Genomic DNA, 19,743 nt, shown 5'->3' on the forward strand with positions numbered 1-19,743 from the left:
CTTTAGGAAGGCCTAGATTGTTATATATTTCCCTCTTGTGACAGCCTTTGTTGCATCCCAGAGGTTTTGGGCTGGTGTGTTTCCATTTTCATTGGCTTCCCTGTACTTTTCAATTTCCTCTTTAATTTCTTGGTTAACCCATTCATTCTTTAGTAGGATGTTCTTTAAGTATTCAAGACCTTTCAAAATTTTTCCTTGTCATTGATTTCAAGTTTCATAGTGTTGTCTGAAAATATGCAAGGTATGATCTCGATCTTTTTGTACTTGTTAAGGCTTGATTTGTGTCCCAGTATGTGATCTATTTTGGAGAATGTTCCATGTGCACTCAAGAAGAATGTGTATATGCTGCTTTAGGATGAAATGGTTTGAATATATCTGTTAAGTCAATCCATTCCAGTGTGTCATTCAAAGCCTTTGTTTCCTGTTGATTTTCTACGTAGATGATCTGTCCATTATTGTAAGTGGGGTGTTAAGGTCCTCTATTATGGTATTATTATCAGTGAGTTTATGTTTGTGTTAATCACACAATTATAATAAAACATACGTAAGTTTATATATAATGTAAATATATAAATGTGATTTATATATTTGGGTTCTTCCACATTGGGACATAAATATTTACAATTGTTAGATCTTCTTGGTGGATAGACCCCTTAATTATGATATAATGCCCTTCTTCATTTATTGTTACAGTTTTTATTTTAAATCTAGTTTGTCTAATATGAGCATGGCTATTCAAGCTTTCTTTTGATGACCACTGGCATGATGGATGGTTCTCCATCCCCTTACTTTCAATCTGCAGGTGTTTTCGGTCTAAAATGGGTCTCTTGTAAGCAGATATAGATCGGTTTTGTTTTCTTATTCATTCTGATACCCTATGTCTTTTGATTGGAGCAATCAGTCCATAGACATTTAGAGTGAGTACTGAAAGATATGAATTTAGTGCCATTGTGGTGCCTGTAGACTTGATGTTTCTGGTAATGTTCTCTGGTCCTTTCTAGTCTTTGTTGCTTTTGGTCTTCATGGTTTTGTTTCATCTTTTCCCCAAAGAGTCCACCTTAAAATTTCCTGCAGGGCTAGTTTAGAGGCCACGAACTCCTTTAGTTTTTGTTTGTCTGAGAAACTATTTCTCCTTCTATTTCAAATGACAGCCTTGCTGGATAAAGAATTCTTGGCTGCATATTTTCCCAATTCAGCACGTTGAATATATCCTGCCACTCCTTTCTGGCCTGCCAACTTTTTGTGGATAGGTCTACTGCAAACCCGATCTGCCTTCCCTTATAGGTTAAGGACTTCTTTCCCCTTGCTACTTTCATAATTCTTTCCTTGTCTGTGTATTTTATTTATTATTTATTTATTTTTGAGAGACAGCGTGTGTACAAGCAGGGAAGGGGCAGAGAGAAACAGAGACAGAATCTGAAGCAGGCTCTAGGCTCCAAGCCACAGAGACCTACACGGGGCTTGAACTCACAAACTGTGAGATCATGACCTGAGCCAAAGTCAGATGCTTAACCAATGAGCCACCCAGGTGCCCCCTCCTTGTCTGTGTATTTTGTGAATTTGACTATGATATGCCTTGGTGATGTTTGGTTTTTGTTGAATCTAATGGGAGTTCTCTGTGCTTCTTGGATTTTGATGTCTGTGTCCTTCCTCAGAGTAGGAAAGTTTTCCACTATCATTTGCTCACATAAACCATCTGCCCCCTTTTTCTCTGTTCATCTTCTTGGCCTCCTATGATTTCGGTGTTATTCCTTTTTAATAAGACACTGAGTTCTCTAAGTCTTTTATCATGTTTTTTCACCTTTGTTTTCCTCTTTTTTCTGCTTCGTTATTCTCCATAATTGTGTCTTCTATATCACTGATTTGTTGCTTTGTTTCATCCATCCTTGCTGCCGTGGTATCCATTCAAGATTGCATCTCAATTATGGCATTTTTAATTTCATCCTGACTAGATTTTACTTCTTTTATCTCCAGAGAAGGGGATTCTATGCTTTTTTCGACCGCAGCTAGTGTTCTTACTATAGTGATTCTAAATTCTAGTTCAGACATCTTGCTTAGATCTGTGTTGATTAAGCCCCTGCCTGTCATTTCTTCCTGTTTTCTCTTTTGGGGTGAATTCCTGCTGAGTTCTGTGGCTCAAGTTATGCATATCATTGTGTTAATCCTCATATCAATTTCCTAGGTGTGCAAAATGGTTTGGTGCTGATCTACCTGTGTTTCAGGGATGAGATGAGCTGAGGGTCTCCATGCTGCTCCACCATTTTCAATTCTTTCCTCTTGGGGCATATTCTAATATGGTACCAAAACATTACCAGGGTACTAAAGCATAATTGAGAAAGTATCTAAAAGGAAAATCAATTACATGTTTATTATAGCTCTTCTCAGTGAGATTACAGTGTGTAGACTGCAGGAATGCTTAAACCATTTGCAACTGAGAGGAGACCCTGGGGGAGCTTAATGAGAAACACAGATGGTCACTAAACTGCCTTCTAATGAGAGCAGGACACCATAACTGCAAGGATCATATCCTGCCAAGAGAAGTATACAAATATGGAGCAGCAGTGAATTATCTTGGACAAGAGAAGAGAGGCTGACCTAATCTAATATAGCTAAAACACCTGCTTTTTGAAAGTTCATTTTATGCTACTTCACTTTCACAAAATACCTACAGTAGTACCTATTTTTGCTAACAGAAATAATCTGGAGAGATTTTCACTTTTACAAAAAAAAAGGCAAAAAATAAAATAGCATTCAGCATCTGTTTTGCAGTGAACCCTCACAGAAACAGCACGCACCCCAGGAAGTGAGAGGGCCCCACCTAGTTCCTTCCTTCGGAACCGCACTCAGCATTTCAGTATCACACTACCATAGCTTTGAACTGTGTCTGTGAGCATCTGTGCAGTTGCTGGATATTTTTTGTGTGTATCTGTTAGCAAGATGGGTCCTAAGGTATCAGAAAAGCCTAAGAGAGGTTAATTTTGGGGTCTTGGAATGCTCAATTTTCCATATAAATTAATCATAACTGCTTATTCACCTTACACTATTTCAGCTTACAAAAGGTTTCTGAGGACACTCTACCTACAGATAAGCAGGGGAAACCTGCAACAGTCTTAATTCTATCATTCCCAAATACAGTGATTGGTGCCTTCTCTGAATAAATGTTTAAAGATAAGTAAAGAAGACTGGGTGCAAATGATTAGCATGCCCAGGGGCACTCCTGTGTTGGCATGGTTTCTGTGAGCAGCAGCTGAGTGATGAGAAAGCAGGACTTAGACAATCTTGGGAGAGATGACGCTATTGAGGCAGGAACAGCTGACAAGATGAGAAATGTCAAGACAAGAACTTGTCTTAGGAAGAGCACTCTGCAAGACAAGACTGTCCACACACATGAAGGATGAACTGGAATGGAAGGGAAAAAAAAGACAACAGGTGTGGCTATTCTAGGGTACAGGTGAACCTGGGCTACAGAGAGAAAGGAAAAGAACAAACAATATTAGAATTTTTAAATTGTCTTTACATTTATTTTATTCACAACAGAATTTGTGAATTCACATTCTTTTTATACTCTTAGCCTTTTCTAAGCTAAAGAATACTATTTTCTTATAGCATTTAAAAATTATTTTAGATGTCACTCTCCAGATGTTATAAAATCTCTCTTTTTAAAATGGAGATACAGTGTAGAGAATACTAAGTCTGTGTTTTACAAAAGGGTGTATAAACCTTTTCAATTATCTTTCATATGGTGACATTATCCTTTGTTTTGCTTTTCCCCACAAGAGCACCTGGGTCTAATGTTTTGGGTAGTAAATTTTTACCTGGTAAGATATAACCAATGTATTATGAAAAATTCAGCATGAAGCAAAGTGATTATTTTTACTCTAGATATTTTACCATCTCTGGTACAACATTACCAAATAAGGATGTTATGGATAAAACATAACACAGGTGATAAGGCTAAAGAATTCTTGCCTCTTGATTGGCTGTATTCAGCTTGTCTTCCAGCTCTTCCTTCAAGTTTTCCAGCTCTCGTTGAAGTTGACTTTTATCCTCTTCCAGGTTTAGTTTCTCCTTTTTATACTGTTCCTCTAATTCCTTAGGAAGAGACATTTTTAACCATTAACAAAATTGCAAACATCGTATACCTCAAAGACCTCAAGAAAAAGACTACTATTCTGTTTTATATTTTGATATTTTGCTCTTCAAATTAGCCTTATTGTTAATTAATAATATTGGAGTTATTAGTCAACCTAACTAATCCTAAGGGATTAGATTCTGTCATTCTGAATCACTTATGATGTGGTTAAATAATTATTTTTTTTAAATGATAAGAATATTTGACTTGTCTAGATCAAGCTGAGTCAGTAACAGGAATGTATGCTATATGTGATAATGTGGGGAGATAAATAAAAATTCTAACTATCTCTTGAATACAGAATTTTTTATATTTATATAAAAAGAGCCAAAATCCAGTAACATTTCTGGAACACGAGAACATAGTCAAGAGTTACCAAGTACAAAATTAAGGCATCTAAAGAAACAATGCCAGTAAAACTGATACTTACTGAAGAACACCTACTATCTGGCATGCTACTTGGGATGTGTACTTGGGATACACAGGTATTAACACATGGGGCCTGCCCTTAATAAGTTCAAGGTAACAAGCAATTAAAGAATATGTGATTGGGGCGCCTGGGTGGCTCAGTCAGTTGCGTGACCGACTTTGGCTCAGGTCATGATCTTACAGTTTGTGGGTTCAAGCCCCGCATCGGGCTCTGTGCTGACACTTCGGAGCCTGGAGCCTGCTTCCGGTTCTGTGTCTTCCCCTCTCTCTGCCCTCCCCTGCTCATGCTCTGTGTCTCTCTGTCTCTCTATAATAAATAAACGTTAAAAATATTAAAAAAAAAAAAGAATATGTGATTAAAATTAAATATCCATAGGGACTACAGGAGTGCATGGATGGAGAACTGGTAAATTCTATCTTGGTGAGGAAACCTTCACAGATAATGCAATTCCTAAGTAGAGTTTGAAGGAGTGTACTAGTTAGGAATAGAGGTGAAGCAAGGGGGAAATATAACATGTTCAGCAGAAGAAACCCGTGCAAAAACCATGGAGGTACAAAAGAGCCTGGTATGTTACAAGCAGTTCAGTATTTCTATAGTGGAAGGTGAGAAGAGTAATAAATGCAGTTCTGTGGAGCTCCCAAAACAAACTCTGGGTTTGATGATTTGCTGGGATTACCCACAGGACTCAGAATATAGTTGTCCTCACAGTCATAATTTACTTTATAGTAAAAGGATACTAAGCACATTCAGCAAAGGAAAAAGGCATATGGGGTGAAGCCTGTAGGAAGCCAGGTACAAGCTTCCAAGAGTCCTCTCACACAGGACTCTCTAGCAAGTTGTGACAATAATGTGAAATGTTGTCTTCTAGTAAAGTTCATGACAGACTCATTGCCTAGGTTTTTTATTCGGGGCTAATCACATAGGTACTTGATTACCATGTGCCAAACACCCAGACTTCATGAAGGAAAGCGGACGTTCAGCAGAAACCATATTGTTTGCATAAACACCTTAGGCATATGAGCTGTTGTTATCAGGGAATGGTGGAAACCCTCCCGAAATTCAAGTTCCCAGATACTAGCAAGGGCCAACCTTGCACCATGTGCCTTTCTAAGGATAGCAGCTTCAGGCCTGCAATGGTAACTCTTTTCTGCATGTATTCTCTATATAGTCACTTTCAAATGGGGTTGGTAAACTCAAGTTATGAAAAAAAATATAATCCTTTTTGATAACTAAGTAATAAGGAATGAAGAAGTCACCTTTAGGTAAATGTTCTTTAAAAGATAATGTGACATGAGGCGCCTGAGTGGCTTAGTCATTAAACAGCCAACTTCAGCTCAGATCATGACCTCGCAGCTCGTGAGTTCATGTCCTGCATCAGGCTCTCAGATGACTGTGCTGACAGCTCAGATGGAGCCTGGAGCCTGCTTCAGATTCTGTGTCTTCCTCTCTCTCTGCCCCTTCCCTGCTCACACTCTGTCTCTCTCTGTCTCTCAAAAATAAATAAACATTAAAAAAATAATAAAAGATAATGTGACATTGGAGAAAGACTATTCTAAAAGGAGGCTGGTCTGAGCTGAGGCTCAGACATGAGCTAGCTAGGCAAGAGAGGAATGAAACAGCAAGTGATGAGTTATTTTGAGAAAAGGGAAGGGGATAGATAAAGCTATCATGAGTTTTGACTATGTTCACACACAGGAAATGCATGTCATGTGTTTTATAGCAACCACATTTTAAAGAAAGATTGCAAGAAATGTAAGTAGCTTAAAGCAGATTTTTAGGTGGCTCAGAAATTGAAATTCAGTGGGCAAGGGTATAATTAAGAGAGAAGTAATGAGGTAAAAATGATATTGATGAAAGATGCCTAGATTCTAGCACTTAGAACTTAATATAGAGGAGTAAAGAGAGGCAAAAAGCAGAACACCTGCAGGTTAAATATCACAATAAGGGAGAAGGCTAAGGTGAATAAGGGATGTAGAGATGAAAAAACAAAACAAAAAATAGCTATGGAAGAGCTTACTGAAGCAGCAGTTACCACTGAATACTTCACTATAAATCCCTGAACAACTGACACAGACATACAGAGTCAGTAAGCATGTACATGCACCACGTAATTAAAGCTGTACAAATTCGTTCTGGAATAGTGAGCTGGCACACAGAAAATAACAACCACAATTTTGAGAAATAACATGTCATTAAGATTTGTCTCCAGCTACATAAACATATAGTAGCAGGTTTAGACAGAAATAACATTTTAACAGGAAGTTTTATTTGAATTTTTAATTAAGTTCAAGTGTTGAATATTTTTTCCAACTAGTTGTGTCACAAAAGGAAGAGACATAGAGGTGAATCTCTCAATTCATATCCTGCTTCTTCTATATACTAGGTTGGTGGCACTGAATACATCATTTAGGTTTATTAAAACTATTTCACCACCTGTATAATAAAAATGACATTAATCTTCAAGCCTTAAGTAATGAGGAGTATACAAGAAAGCTCTTAATAAACTCTAAAAAGCTATTATGTAAAACATACAACAATCATCATTAATACATGCTTTTATGTGGTGGTTAAGTGCCTTAGAGTTTGACATCTGAAACCTGAGTTCAAGACCTGACTGATTCTTACTAGCTGCATGTGACTGAACAAGTGTTTCACCTCTTTCCTCTATCTCCTCTTCAGTAAAGCGGGTGCAGCAATTAAACCTATGAGTGTGGCGGGAATGAAGTAAAAAAACAGATGGAAAACACTATTGCAGCGCCTGGCACACTATAAGAAATACTAAAAACTAACATTTATTTATCACTATATGCTAGGACATGTCTGAGTTCTTAACATTTTATTTCACTTAACCTTCACAGGAACATTATAAGATGGATCTCCTCTTCATCTGTCACACGAGGACAGGCATGGTTTTTGAGGCCCAAATTTAGGCAGCCAGTAAACAAAGAGCTCAGTGTAAATCCCAGATCTGTCAGACACCTTGTTTCTTCTACTATGCGAAAGGAAACATCTACAGGAGCGTAAGTGCTTCAGCTAGTTGAGGCTTCCCGAGGAGCACACTTAAGACAGTGTCTCATGAAGAAACAGCTCAAGATCAAGGGAGTATTACCATGGCTCATACAAAGTAGGAATGCCTCCTATCAATCTACACACAGGAGATATCAAGAATTTTTAAGTATATTACTCTCTGAATCATGATTTACAGATTATGAGAGAGCAGCCATCAGAATGAAGTAACTCATTACTCTACAATATGGGTCATACTGGATCATTACAGAAACCCTTCCAGTTCACGATGCAATGCTACCTTGAATTTATACTCACCGCTTGTAGTTTTTTCTTATCCTTAACTGCATTACTGTGGACAGCTTCAATTGCCATGTGGTGCTTCCAAGCTAATTCTTCCAAAGTCTTAGAATGAGCCTCATTTAATTGAGCAACCTCTCCTTCCAATCTATTTTGCAGATTTTTTAGCTCCATCTCATAATATTCTTGCTGAGTTTTCTTTGCTTCATTTACTTTCTAAAATTAAAGCAAATAAAGATCAATAATTACACCTGCTTTTTTCATTACTGCTATTAGTATTCTGAAGACTCAATAAATACATACATTTGAATGAACTGAGTACTATGGAATTTAGACTTTGGACATGAGATTACATCATTGGTGTTCTCAGAAAATGACAGGGTAGCACAGAAAAAATTAATAATTTTAACACAAGTAATAAAACAGGCTAGGTCAGAACCAAGTGTGAGTTAGCACATCTGTGAGCTTAAGACAGAAAGCCTTCCTGTATGTCAAAGCTGTACACAAAATGGCTTACCAATTTACCACTCAGATGATATTCAATACAATTTCACTGAGTGCCAATTATATGCCTTTTAAGCAGTCACAGTCTGGAAAAAGGCAAAAGACAATGGAAATATAATTTTATACATTCTATGAAAGGAGTGTACATCACACATTGTAAGAGTATACAGGAAAGGAGACTAACCTGGATGGGGTGGGAAAGGGTGTGTGTGTGTGTGTGTGTGTGTGTGTGTGTGTGTGTGTGTGTGTGAGAGAGAGAGAGAGAGAGAGAGAGAGAGAGAGAGACAGAGAGAGACAGAGAGAGACAGAGAGACATACATACATACATACATACATCAGGGAAGGCTTTCCAGAAGAGAAATCATCTAGGCTGCTGATGACACGTTCTCATTTAATTCTCACAAGTCCATCAGGAAATGAAAGAGGAGAAAATTTCAAACCTAGATCTGGTGTCAAAAACCTGCATTCAAAACCATTTCCAGCATTTTGAAAAATGAGCAGTAGCCAGCCTGGTGATGAAGTTCAGATAAGATAGGAAGACCATGTAGCTGAGCGGTGTGGACGGAACAGCAGATATGAGGCTGGCAGTGGTAAGGAATGGGGCTCAGCAGGGGGCACGAATCAAATGATGAAAAAGGGTCTTTTATGCTAAGGACTCTGACTTTTATTCTGACAGGAATGAGAAATCACTGCAATTTATGTAACTGACATATTTTTAACAACAGTCATGTTGACAGTAGGCTAGTGAGCTGAGGCAGGGAGAGCACTGAGGAAGCTGTAACTGAAATCCAGGCAACAATGATCTAAACCTAAACCCAGAATCCGCGAAAGGGTATGAAGGGATATGATGGAATAAAAATATATTAAGGGAGCAAAAAGCCAAGAGGACTCCATAACAGGTAAGAGGGTTAAGGAAACAGTAATCAATAACGACCAATTTACCAAGCTACACACACAGTAGTGCTATTGGTTGAAAAAAGGAATGGGGAAAAAAAAAAAGTACTTCTGAGGGGAGAAAGTTCTAGGCATGCTGATTTGACACGTTTGTGAGAAACCAACATATCTTGTGGGAGTTAGACACACACGGCACAAATTTAGGGAAAAGATGGGGCCTAGGCCAACAGATTTGGGAGGGATCACTTAACAAGTGACAGCTGATGTTACCAGAATGGAAAAGCATATAGAATGAGGTGAAAATGCTGGGGAACGTAAATGGTAAGGGAACAGACAGAAGGAAAGCTCACAAACAAGACTGCAAGGCCGGGCAGGCAGGAGGAAAATGTGGGAGAATGTGAAATACCAAAAGGGAGATGTTGTAAATCAGAGAGAAATAAGTAACACTGTTGGATGAGATTCATCAAGTCCAGCAACCAGGATGTCCCCGGAGGCTGGGGCAAACACACATTCTGTGGAGTCGTCGTAAGAGAAACCACATGGCACTCAGGTAAGGCGTGAATGGGAGGTGAGCAAAGGGCAAGGAGATCGGACTTATTTTTAATATGCCTGGTTGTTGAGGGAAAGAAAGATTCCAAAACTCCCACTTGATATCTGAACAACTGCAATAAATATTCAGCAATTACTCTACAAATGATAGGTCTTATTTGTTTAATCTAGAAATTCAATATGTTGGTATATGAATTTTCAGAGCTCAATGATTGCCAAAAGTTTTACCGAAATTTCCTAGGTGTATAGGCAATAATACATTTCATCAGTACAAAAACATATGATCAACCACAATGTACATTCCACTGAAATAAGAGTTTCACAGTTTCTGGTTGAAATACGTTGAAATGTCTTAAGTTTTTACATTATAAATTGTTAATAATATTCTGAATACATGGGAATGCCAGCTGGTGCAGCCACTCTGGAAAACAGTATGGAGGTTCCTCAAAAAACTAAAAATAGGACTACCCTACGACCCAGCAATTGCACTACTAGGCATTTATCCAAGGGATACAGGTGTGCTGTTTCAAAGGGACACATGCACCCCCATGTTTATAGCAGCACTATCAACAATAGCCAAAGTATGGAAAGAGCCCAAATGTCCATCGATGGATGAATGGAAAAAGAAAATATGGTATATACAGATACAATGGAGTATTACTCGGCAATCACAAAGAATGAAATCTTGCCATCTGCAGCGACGTCGATGGAACTGGAGGGTATTATGCTAAGTGAAATTAGTCAGAGAAAGACAAAAATCATATGACTTCACTCATATGAGGACTTTAAGAGACAAAACAGATGAACATAAGGGAAGGGAAACAAAAATAATATAAAAACAGGGAGGGGGACAAAACAGAAGAGACTCATAAATACAGAGAACAAACTGAGGGTTACTAGAGGGGTTGTGGGAGGGGGGATGGGCTAAATGGGTAAGGGGCACTAAGGAATCTACTCTTGAAATCATTGTTGCACTATATGCTAACTAATTTGGATGTAAATTTTTTAAAAATCTGAAAAAAACATTTTGAATACATGTACAATAGATAGTCCAGCTTTATATCTTTTTCCTCAAAATAAAGACAAAAACTTATTAGAATTAAGAAATGGACTGTTATTGGAGCTCCTGGGTGGCTTAGTTGGTTAAGCATCTGACTCTTGATTTTGGCTCAGGTCATGATCTCACAGTTTTGTGAGTTCAAACCCCATGTGAGCTGCTTAGGATTTTCTCTCTCCCTCTCTCTACGCACCACCCCCACTCTCTCTTTCTCAAAATACATAAACATTAAATAAAAATTGACTGTTACTGTGAAGTAGAAGTAAACACTTTTTAAATCAAATCTGAGAAAACCGAACTTTTTTTCTTTTCCTTTCTTTGTTGTGGGACAGCGGGTGGGGGGCAAACTCTACTGCTTTTTACCTTCTCTAGTTCCAAAATCTGCTGCCTCTGCTCTTCATCCAGACTCTGAGTTTTGCTTTGCAAAAAAGCTCTTTCTTCTTCAAGCTGAGATAATCTCTCGTTGGTTCTTGATTTTTCTGATTCTAGATCTTTAATTGTAACCTCTTGGGTCATCTGAGTCGCTTGAAGCATTCCAATATGACCTATACCCCAAAAAGAAAAACTCTGCAATTTAAAATTTGTTGCACTGAGTGTAAAAGTTTATATTTAATGACACAATTGTACTTAATACCAGAGTGAAATAAATAGTCTGCATGTACAAACAGTACTTTGGTTTGTTCACCGTATAAAATGGAAATATTTACCATGGGAATGTTTCTTATCCAAGTAGAATAATTTAAACGAGGAAAAGGTCTATTTTCACATCACTACATCACTGTACCCAGGACCCTTTTTTAAGATTGCACACTAAACAAGCTGAAGTAGAAGCAACTCTCAGAGATGCATGTAAAAAAAAGCCTTGGGAGTCAAACAAAGAGGATGGCACTACAGTGCCAAAATGAGCAATTTGTTCTTTTCTAATCTCTTTTTTCAAATTCTCACATAAAGAGAAAGAAATTTAGGGGCGCCTGGTGGCTCAGTCGGTTGAGCATCCAACTTCGGCTCAGGTCATGATCTCACAGTCTGTGAGTTCGAGGCCCGCATCAGGCTCTGTGCTGACAGCTTGGAGCCTGGAGCCTGCTTTGGATTCTGTGTCTCCCTCTCTCTCTGCCCCTCCCCCACTCATGCTCTGCCTCTCTCTGTCAAAAATTAATAAACATTAAAAAAAAATTTTAAAGAGAAAGAAATTTGTACACGGGTAGTAAATATGGAAGGCAGTGGTTTGGTTGAAACTGAATTTGTTTTAGACAAGAAACCTGATAAAGAACTAAGGTGGATTAAGAGATTAAGTCAGCAAGTTATCAAAGAATAAATAAATGACAACAACAAAAAAGGGGGACGGGCAATAAGAGAGACAGAGAGATGAAAAATGAGTGTGAGATAAAGGTCTCAGAAAGCATGTGTTAGGTAGGCCAGTGGTTCTCAAAGTGCCCTGGACCAGCAGACCTGGGAACTTGAGCCCGCAGTGAAGATCATCTCAGACCTGCTAAATCAGAAGCTCTGAGGCTGGAGCCCAGCATCTGTGGTTGCACAAGCCCTTTGGGTGATTTTCATACACACTAAAGTTGAAAAACTACTACTTAGGAGAAAGGTCATCTGGGAATTCACAGATGAGCCAATCAAATCAAATGACATTCTCAAAGAATTACTTCAAATGGCTTCATCTGGCACACTAAACACTTGGGCAAAATGTAACTTCAGAACTGACATGAATCACCCACTTCCTCTAGTACAGGTTATAAAATGAGAACATTAGCCATATTAGGATAGGCAACTCAGCTTTAGTATGTAAATGATCCTTATTAATAAGCCAAATGAAATGAGGCACTATAATTCACATATAGTTCCACTAATTTAAATACTTTAAAACATGTTTTTAAAGAACAAAAAAACTTCTTAGAATGCTTCTTTGTTCTTTTAGTGAATGATTTATTGGTGATAAAATACCTGCTCTTAATTTTTGTATAAAAATATATATCTTAAAAATAAGTTATTATTTGCTTATCTTACGATTAAAAAGAAATTAGAGTCCTTTAAAATATTTAGAATCTAGGGGCGCCGGGTGGCGCAGTCGGTTAAGCGTCCGACTTCAGCCAGGTCACGATCTCGCGGTCCGTGAGTTCGAGCCCCGCGTCAGGCTCTGGGCTGATGGCTCGGAGCCTGGAGCCTGTTTCCGATTCTGTGTCTCCCTCTCTCTCTGCCCCTCCCCCATTCATGCTCTGTCTCTCTCTGTCCCAAAAATAAATTAAAAACGTTGAAAAAAAAAAAATTAAAAAAAAAAAATATTTAGAATCTAAATAATGTTAAAGTATGAGAAGAGAAGGCAAATTTTGTCTTGAGTAAACATTTTAGTGTTGGTTTTAGCTAAGGAATACACCAAGAACTGTGGTCACACATACTAGCTTTGAGGACAAGGTCTGAAGCCTGTTGTTGTAAACGTTCTCTGGCCGCTGCTAGCTCACTTTCCACTTCCTTGTGCTTGCTTAGTAAGTCCATCTCTCCCTCCTTGGCATCATCAAGCTGTTTTTGAAGAACCTAAGAATGATCAAATAGCCATTACTAATATGCAAGAATGATGCGAAGCTAATTAGCTAAGCTAATGATGCCAATTCACTTAAATTACAAGCATCAACTTTCTCATATTCAAAAGTTGCAGTTAATGATACCTAGTTTTAAATCTGTTTTGATAGCACTTAGAACTTACCTTCATAAATCATATGACCCAATCATGAAAGGCTATTCAACCTTTTTTAATCCACTCAAATGCTACAGATATTAAAAACAGCTACGAAATTTTCTATACCTATTTTCAGGTTTAGAAAACAAATTTTTGATCACTGTGCAGACCATTATTAATGAAGGTAAAGGAGAAAACATAATTAAAACTAAAGCCCAATATTTTAACTCTCCCAAGTCACTTGTGAAAAATATCAACACGTTATTTCAATAGAAACCTTTCTTTATCAGGTTTTAAGTTATCTTTATGGGCCTTTAGTATTTGAAATTCTAGTAGTAGATAATAACTACAGAGTAGTAAAAATTGCCCCTTTATTGATTTTTCTCACAAAGGAAAAGCAGAAGAAAGCAAAATGGAAAAAAAAAAAGTTAAAGTAGTCTAATTGAAAAGAAAAAGACAAAACTGGGGAGGGAGAGAGAGTGGGTATCCATAGGTTGAAAGTGAGAGGCTTTACTTACCTGAACATTGTTCTCTGCTGTAACAAGTGCTATCTGAAGCTTTTGGCATTTGTCGCGAAGACTTCCAGCTTCATCCTGTACCATCTGTAACTCTGTCTTCAATTTTCCTATAGTTTTTCTTAAAATTGCTTCTTGTCCCTGAAATTCTTTTCTAAGATCAGCTTCCTTTTCTTTGCTAGCCTGGAGGCTTTCTGCTGTAAAAAGCTGTGACCTTTTCAAAGTATCAAGCTCGTGCTCATAAAAGGACTGAGCTTTATTCAACTTGCCTTCATAATCCTCAATTAGCTTTTTCCGTTCAAGTCTTAGCTCCTCCAGTGTTTTGTTTAATGTCTCCACCTCCACCCTGTGCAGTTCCTCTGCCTTCTCCTGCCCTTTACTGACCGAGGCACTGTGATCCTGCTGGGACTTCAACAGCTCTTGGATTTCCCGTCTATGAGCAGTTCGCAAATCTTCCAATGCCAACCGTTTGTCTTTTTCAAACTGTACTTGGAGTTGCCCAAAACTCCGTAATCTTTCCTCAAATTTCCTTCTGATCTCTTCAACCTCTCTAGACATGGTTACTATGCGTTGGACATGCTGGGCTTCTGCACAAAGTTGTATGTCCTCAACTCTGTGCTTATAAGCTTCAAATTCTGTCAAAGCCTGCTGCTTCATTTTTATGTGGTCTTCTAATGATGCTTCTAAAACCTGAATCTTTCTCTTCAGGTCTAACTCCTCTGTTACTTTGCTTTTATATTGCAATATTTTTTCTCTTGTTTCTGCAAGAATCTGTTGGATTTCTTCTTCATGAGCATCTTTGAGGGCCTGAATTGCAGATTCATGCTCATCATTTTTAGTATTTAAAGCATATATTACCTGCATAATTTAAAAAAAGGGAAAGAATTGAGCAAACCATGTTCTGTTCTTACTGGAAGTTAATTCTTCCATTTGGATTGATATTTTTCAACACACAAAATTGGGTATGGTAAATACTAAATACTGAGCTTCATGCATTGTTTTAGATTCATAGATTGATTTACGTAGCAAAGTTTTACCTTAGCACAACCTGAAAAGTTGCATCTGAAGATTCCACTATAAATGAAACAGTGAGGAGAAAAGAGACAAAGGAAGCCTAGAAGAAAGGAGTTCTCCATAGGGTCCAGTCTAGTTTGGGGTGAGGATCAGCAGAAAAGCCTCAAAGTATCTGCCTTACTCTAGTGCTTTGCAAGAGTGGAAGTTCTAGGCCTTAAGTCTTCTTAAAGGCTCTTTCATCTGTTTAATGTCCGGTACGTTCTAAATTTAGAAATTTCCTCTTCTAATTCTCCTATGGTCAGTTTTTAAAGCTGATCCTCTTCTCTCCAAGTTCCTAGAGGTCTCCTTACAAAATCCAGTTAGTACTTTTCTGCTCACATATTAAACACTATAGTTTTACTCACTGCCTAATTTTCCCTCTGAATCCAGGCAAGCCAGGTTTCTAGAGCCAGAGTATCTGGGCAAAGGTCTTTATTTTCATTTTAGTCCTTGGATTTTAATGATTCCATTGACATTTCCCCAACCTTAATTACAAATGACAACATACTCCCTTTGTAGTGATGCTCCCATTCTTGTATGTTCTTTGATACCCTCCATCATACCACTGTGGCCAAACAGTACAATATTCATGACTATTACTTAAGGCTTACAGGTTCACCCACTTTCTTCTGAAGTAAAAAGAAATGAACACTCTCCAATCCAAAAATCCAGAAGCTAAAAAATCAGTGTCCTGGAGCTTTGCTCGTTTCAATGTGATCTTATTCTGGCTTTAGAAATGGATTCCAGCCCCAAAAGTCAGAGGCAATTAAGATGCAAACGTGTTGCAATTTTTGTAGAGAACTTGTTCATACAGCCTGAGGCAACAGAAACAAACTACCTGGCTCTTCACACATCCTGGTGACACCAGATGCTATTGCTAAATCTAGGTGGTCACCTGCTAGGCCTGTAGCTGTACTTGTGGAAGGAGAAGACACACTGGAGGCTTACCCCACTGAAGACACATTGGAGGCTTACCCCACTGCAGGGGCTTCACTCTCTCCACACAGGGCTTTGTCTTCCAGAATCAGGCCCCCATTCATATACTCACTTGGTCTGCTCTAACTATTGAGAGATGTAATCATAACAAAGGTGAAAAGATTGAGAGATGGCAGGACTCCATTTGTCTTGCCAGCTACTTCACCTGCTAGCTACTGCCAAAGGGAAATATGTGCACAGAACAGAAATAAATGCTCACTTCCAGTTTCTCCTTTTTTAAATAACCCTAATTCCAAATCCCAGGTTATGTCCCTAATGAGCTAGACAAGATCACCATAGAGGACTCCTTTCATTTACACATTTAAACCTAAAGGTAGCCTATAACCCAAGAAAGTTGGTAGACTCCTACAACCTTCCTCCAGGGTCTTACCTACCCATCATGTTGATGCCCACAAAAGACTGAAAGAGGCACTAAGGGAAAACAATGCCAACTACCTGGAGAGAAGTCCATTTGTAGAATGCTTAGAGCAGAGCTGGTGTAGGCCACAGGTCTCAGACCTTCCCAGGGAATCTGCACAAATCCCCTAACTATCTTACTAAGCACATGGAAGGAAGAGAAATGATACAAGAGATGGAATCCCTAGAGAATAATAAGTGACACTTTTCATCATTTTATCCCAGGAAATGATCTTGAAAAGGACCACTCCATGGTGGGATTTCATATAACAAGGGATGAAACACTATGGGAAGATGTGAGCTTCCCCTTGTCAACAATTTCTCAACAATACTCTTCTCTTTTTTCTAATACTTGATTTCCCTGCAGTTTTTGAAGCATCAGCTCAAGTCCTGTATCCTTTAATAAGGCTTCCAAGACCACCCAAATTCACGGGAGTCTATCTTTTCTTTATATCCAGCACCTTCATTTCCTTACCACTATTCATTCTTGTAAATCAGTAAATGTTCAACTGGTTAAAAATGGGGGTCTTGACAACAATTTTGGCAAGCTGGGTTAGGATGTTAGAGAGCCTAGAAAAGTAGCTGAAGATATAAAAGCACAGTAACATACAAAAGTATGGATTAAAAGGTGAAATTAGAATAGAATTTAAGAAAAACAAACTAAATGTCTGACCAATAATAGGGAAATATGGTGAGGAACTCTATTTCACTTGATATTCTATTCCAGACGTCAGCAAACTATGGCCTGCAGGCCCAATATGGCTGCTGCTGGTCTTTGTAAATAGTTTTACTGGAGCACTGCTCTGCCCCTTTGTGTATGTGTAGTGTACAGCTGCTTTCCTACTACAACAACAAAGTTGAGTAATTACGGAAGAGACCTTAGTAGTGACTCCTGTTGTGATGTACACTTGACAAGTCATCTTTTAAAAAAATTTTTTTAGGGGCGCCTGGGTGGCTCAGCCAGTTAAGTGTCCGACTTCGGCTCAGGTCGCGATCTCGTGGTCCGTGAGTTCGAGCCCCGTGTCGGGCTCTGTGCTGACAGCTCAGAACCTGGAGCCTGCTTCTGATTCTGTGTCTCCCTCTCTCTCTGACCCTCTCCCCATTCATGCTCTGTCTCTCTCTGTCTCAAAAATAAAACATTAAAAAAAAAAATTAAAAAAATTTTTTTAAATGTTTATTCATTTTTGAAAGACAGAGAGATACAGAGCACAAGCAGGGGTCGGGGTCGGGGGGACACAGAATCTGAAGCAGGCTCCAGGCTCCGAGCTGTCAGCACAGAGCCCCACACAGGGCTCAAACTCATGAACTGTAATATCATGACCTGAGCCAAAGTCAGACTCTGGACCGACTGAGCCCCCCAGGCGCTCCGCACTTGACAACTCATCAGCCAAAGTTGGCAGCCAAAAATAAAAAATATTTGCACTAGCTTTGTTTACCCTCTAATAAATAGTCCAGGGTTCTTACCACTACAGCTTCTTAAGACATTAAGAAAACCAATTATTTGATTCTGAAAGTATAAATATAAAAGAAAGAAAATATTATACTGGCCATATAATAGTATCTTCCAAGACAGCAATGTTAAAATAAAGTTTCTAAAATCTTAAAAAACAACAATAACAAACTAATAGTGTCTTTAAATAGCCATTTAAAATACACCACTATAAATGAGAATGCTATATATGAATTTTCAACTTGACATTAACAAGATATCCCCTGACTGTTCACTTTTCTACATAATTACAAAGGTAACCATTTTAAAGTATCTTTCTCTGATTAATTACTCTTTCTCAGACCAAAGAAATAGAAATATTCTATGTTCTTTGAACACACAGAAAATATGACTTGAAGTAACAGAACTGATCCAAACTGGATTTCTCATTCTATGTAAAATAACTTAATTTCTCCAATTTCTTCAAGTTTCTCAATATTAAATAGAGATCATATTTATTCTATCCTAGTGACATCATTATTATAAGATCAACCTATCACTGACATTTAAAAAATGATACTATATAAATATTTTTCAAAAAATATAAAGCACTATGAAATGATAAATCTTTTTTTATTCATTGTATCATTTATTTATGGAGAAAATGGGAATAGCTTTAAAATTTGTCTTTAATGTTTATTCTTTTTTTTTTTTTTTTTTTTTTTTTGAGAGACAGAGGACAGAGCACCACAAGGGCAGAAAGAAAGGGAGTCACAGAATCTGAAGCAGGCTCTAGGTTCTGAGCTGTCAGCACAGAGCCCGACGCAGGGCTCAAACTCACAAACTGTGAGATCACGACCTAAGCCAAAGTCGGACATCTAACTGAGGCTGCATTTAACCTGAGCCGCCCAGGTGCCCGAGAATAACTTTAAAAGAAACTTTGGTGAGTGATCATAATCACCCATAAAATTGGCTATTATTTTCCACATGGGAAAAGGAAACTCTCTAATATCTCTTTTCATAAAGTATTTTTAAAGACATTAAGAGCCATTTGCAGTTTTTCTGGGACTATAAGCACTCAGAGAATGGGAGAGCACAATTATTACCACAATTTCATGTAATTTCGCAGCTCCAGCTTATGCCAACAATGCACGATTTAACTACATATTCCAGGGTGAAAAAGGAATAGTCAGTAATTTTTACTTTTTCTATGAAGATTTTCAAATAATCTTACCCACTAATAAAATGAGAATAAGTCTAGATCTACTCTTTAAAATGCTACTTAGGTAACAACAAACAGTCTCTGAAATAGTTCTTGTTGTTGGCTGCTATAGACTGTATTGTGTCCCTCTCCTTCCCCCAACAAAATTCATCTAACTGAATGAAGCCCTAACTGCCAATATAATGGCATTTGAAGATGGGGCCTTCGGGAGATAATTAAGTTTAGACAAGATCATGAGGGTGGTGCCCTCATGATGGGATCAGTGCCTATAAGAGACATCAGTGAGCTTGCTTCCTCACTCTCTTTTAGCCATGTGAAGATACAGTGGAAAGATCTACAGTACTTTGTTTTGGCAGACTGAAACAATACACTGGCAATATAAAAATATATTCCCACTAAAATCTAGCTCATTAGCAATAAAGTACATTCATTGAAAAGTATGTGTGTATTAGCTTAAAATATGTTAAGCTAAATTGTTGCATATTATACCACCAGTTTTAGCAACATTAAAGTTGCTAAGGGAATCATTGAATAAATGATGCTAAATTCATACAATGTAATATAATGAAACCACTAAAAA

The 19,743-nt window shown here is 38.1% G+C and overlaps 1 protein-coding gene across 3 annotated transcripts in view; it reads right to left on the reverse strand.

The window, feature by feature from the left end:
- The window catches only part of FAM184A (family with sequence similarity 184 member A), a 122,164-nt gene that overhangs the window by 60,336 nt on the left and 42,085 nt on the right, over nt 1–19,743 (reverse strand). For all 3 annotated transcript variants that reach the window (XR_006202804.1, XM_042939714.1, XM_042939713.1), the window contains exons 2-6: nt 14,071–14,925; nt 13,275–13,410; nt 11,236–11,417; nt 7,887–8,084; nt 3,970–4,092 (exon numbers count right to left, since the gene is read on the reverse strand). Coding sequence is in view for 2 of the 3 variants with exons in the window: in XM_042939714.1 (XP_042795648.1) it covers nt 3,970–4,092; nt 7,887–8,084; nt 11,236–11,417; nt 13,275–13,410; nt 14,071–14,925 (1,494 nt within the window). In the remaining variant the exon portion in view is untranslated. The remainder of the gene's footprint in view (nt 1–3,969; nt 4,093–7,886; nt 8,085–11,235; nt 11,418–13,274; nt 13,411–14,070; nt 14,926–19,743) is intronic.

The sequence above is a fragment of the Panthera leo genome, chromosome B2, assembly GCF_018350215.1.
Source record: "Panthera leo isolate Ple1 chromosome B2, P.leo_Ple1_pat1.1, whole genome shotgun sequence".
NCBI classification, from domain to species: Eukaryota; Metazoa; Chordata; class Mammalia; order Carnivora; family Felidae; genus Panthera; species Panthera leo.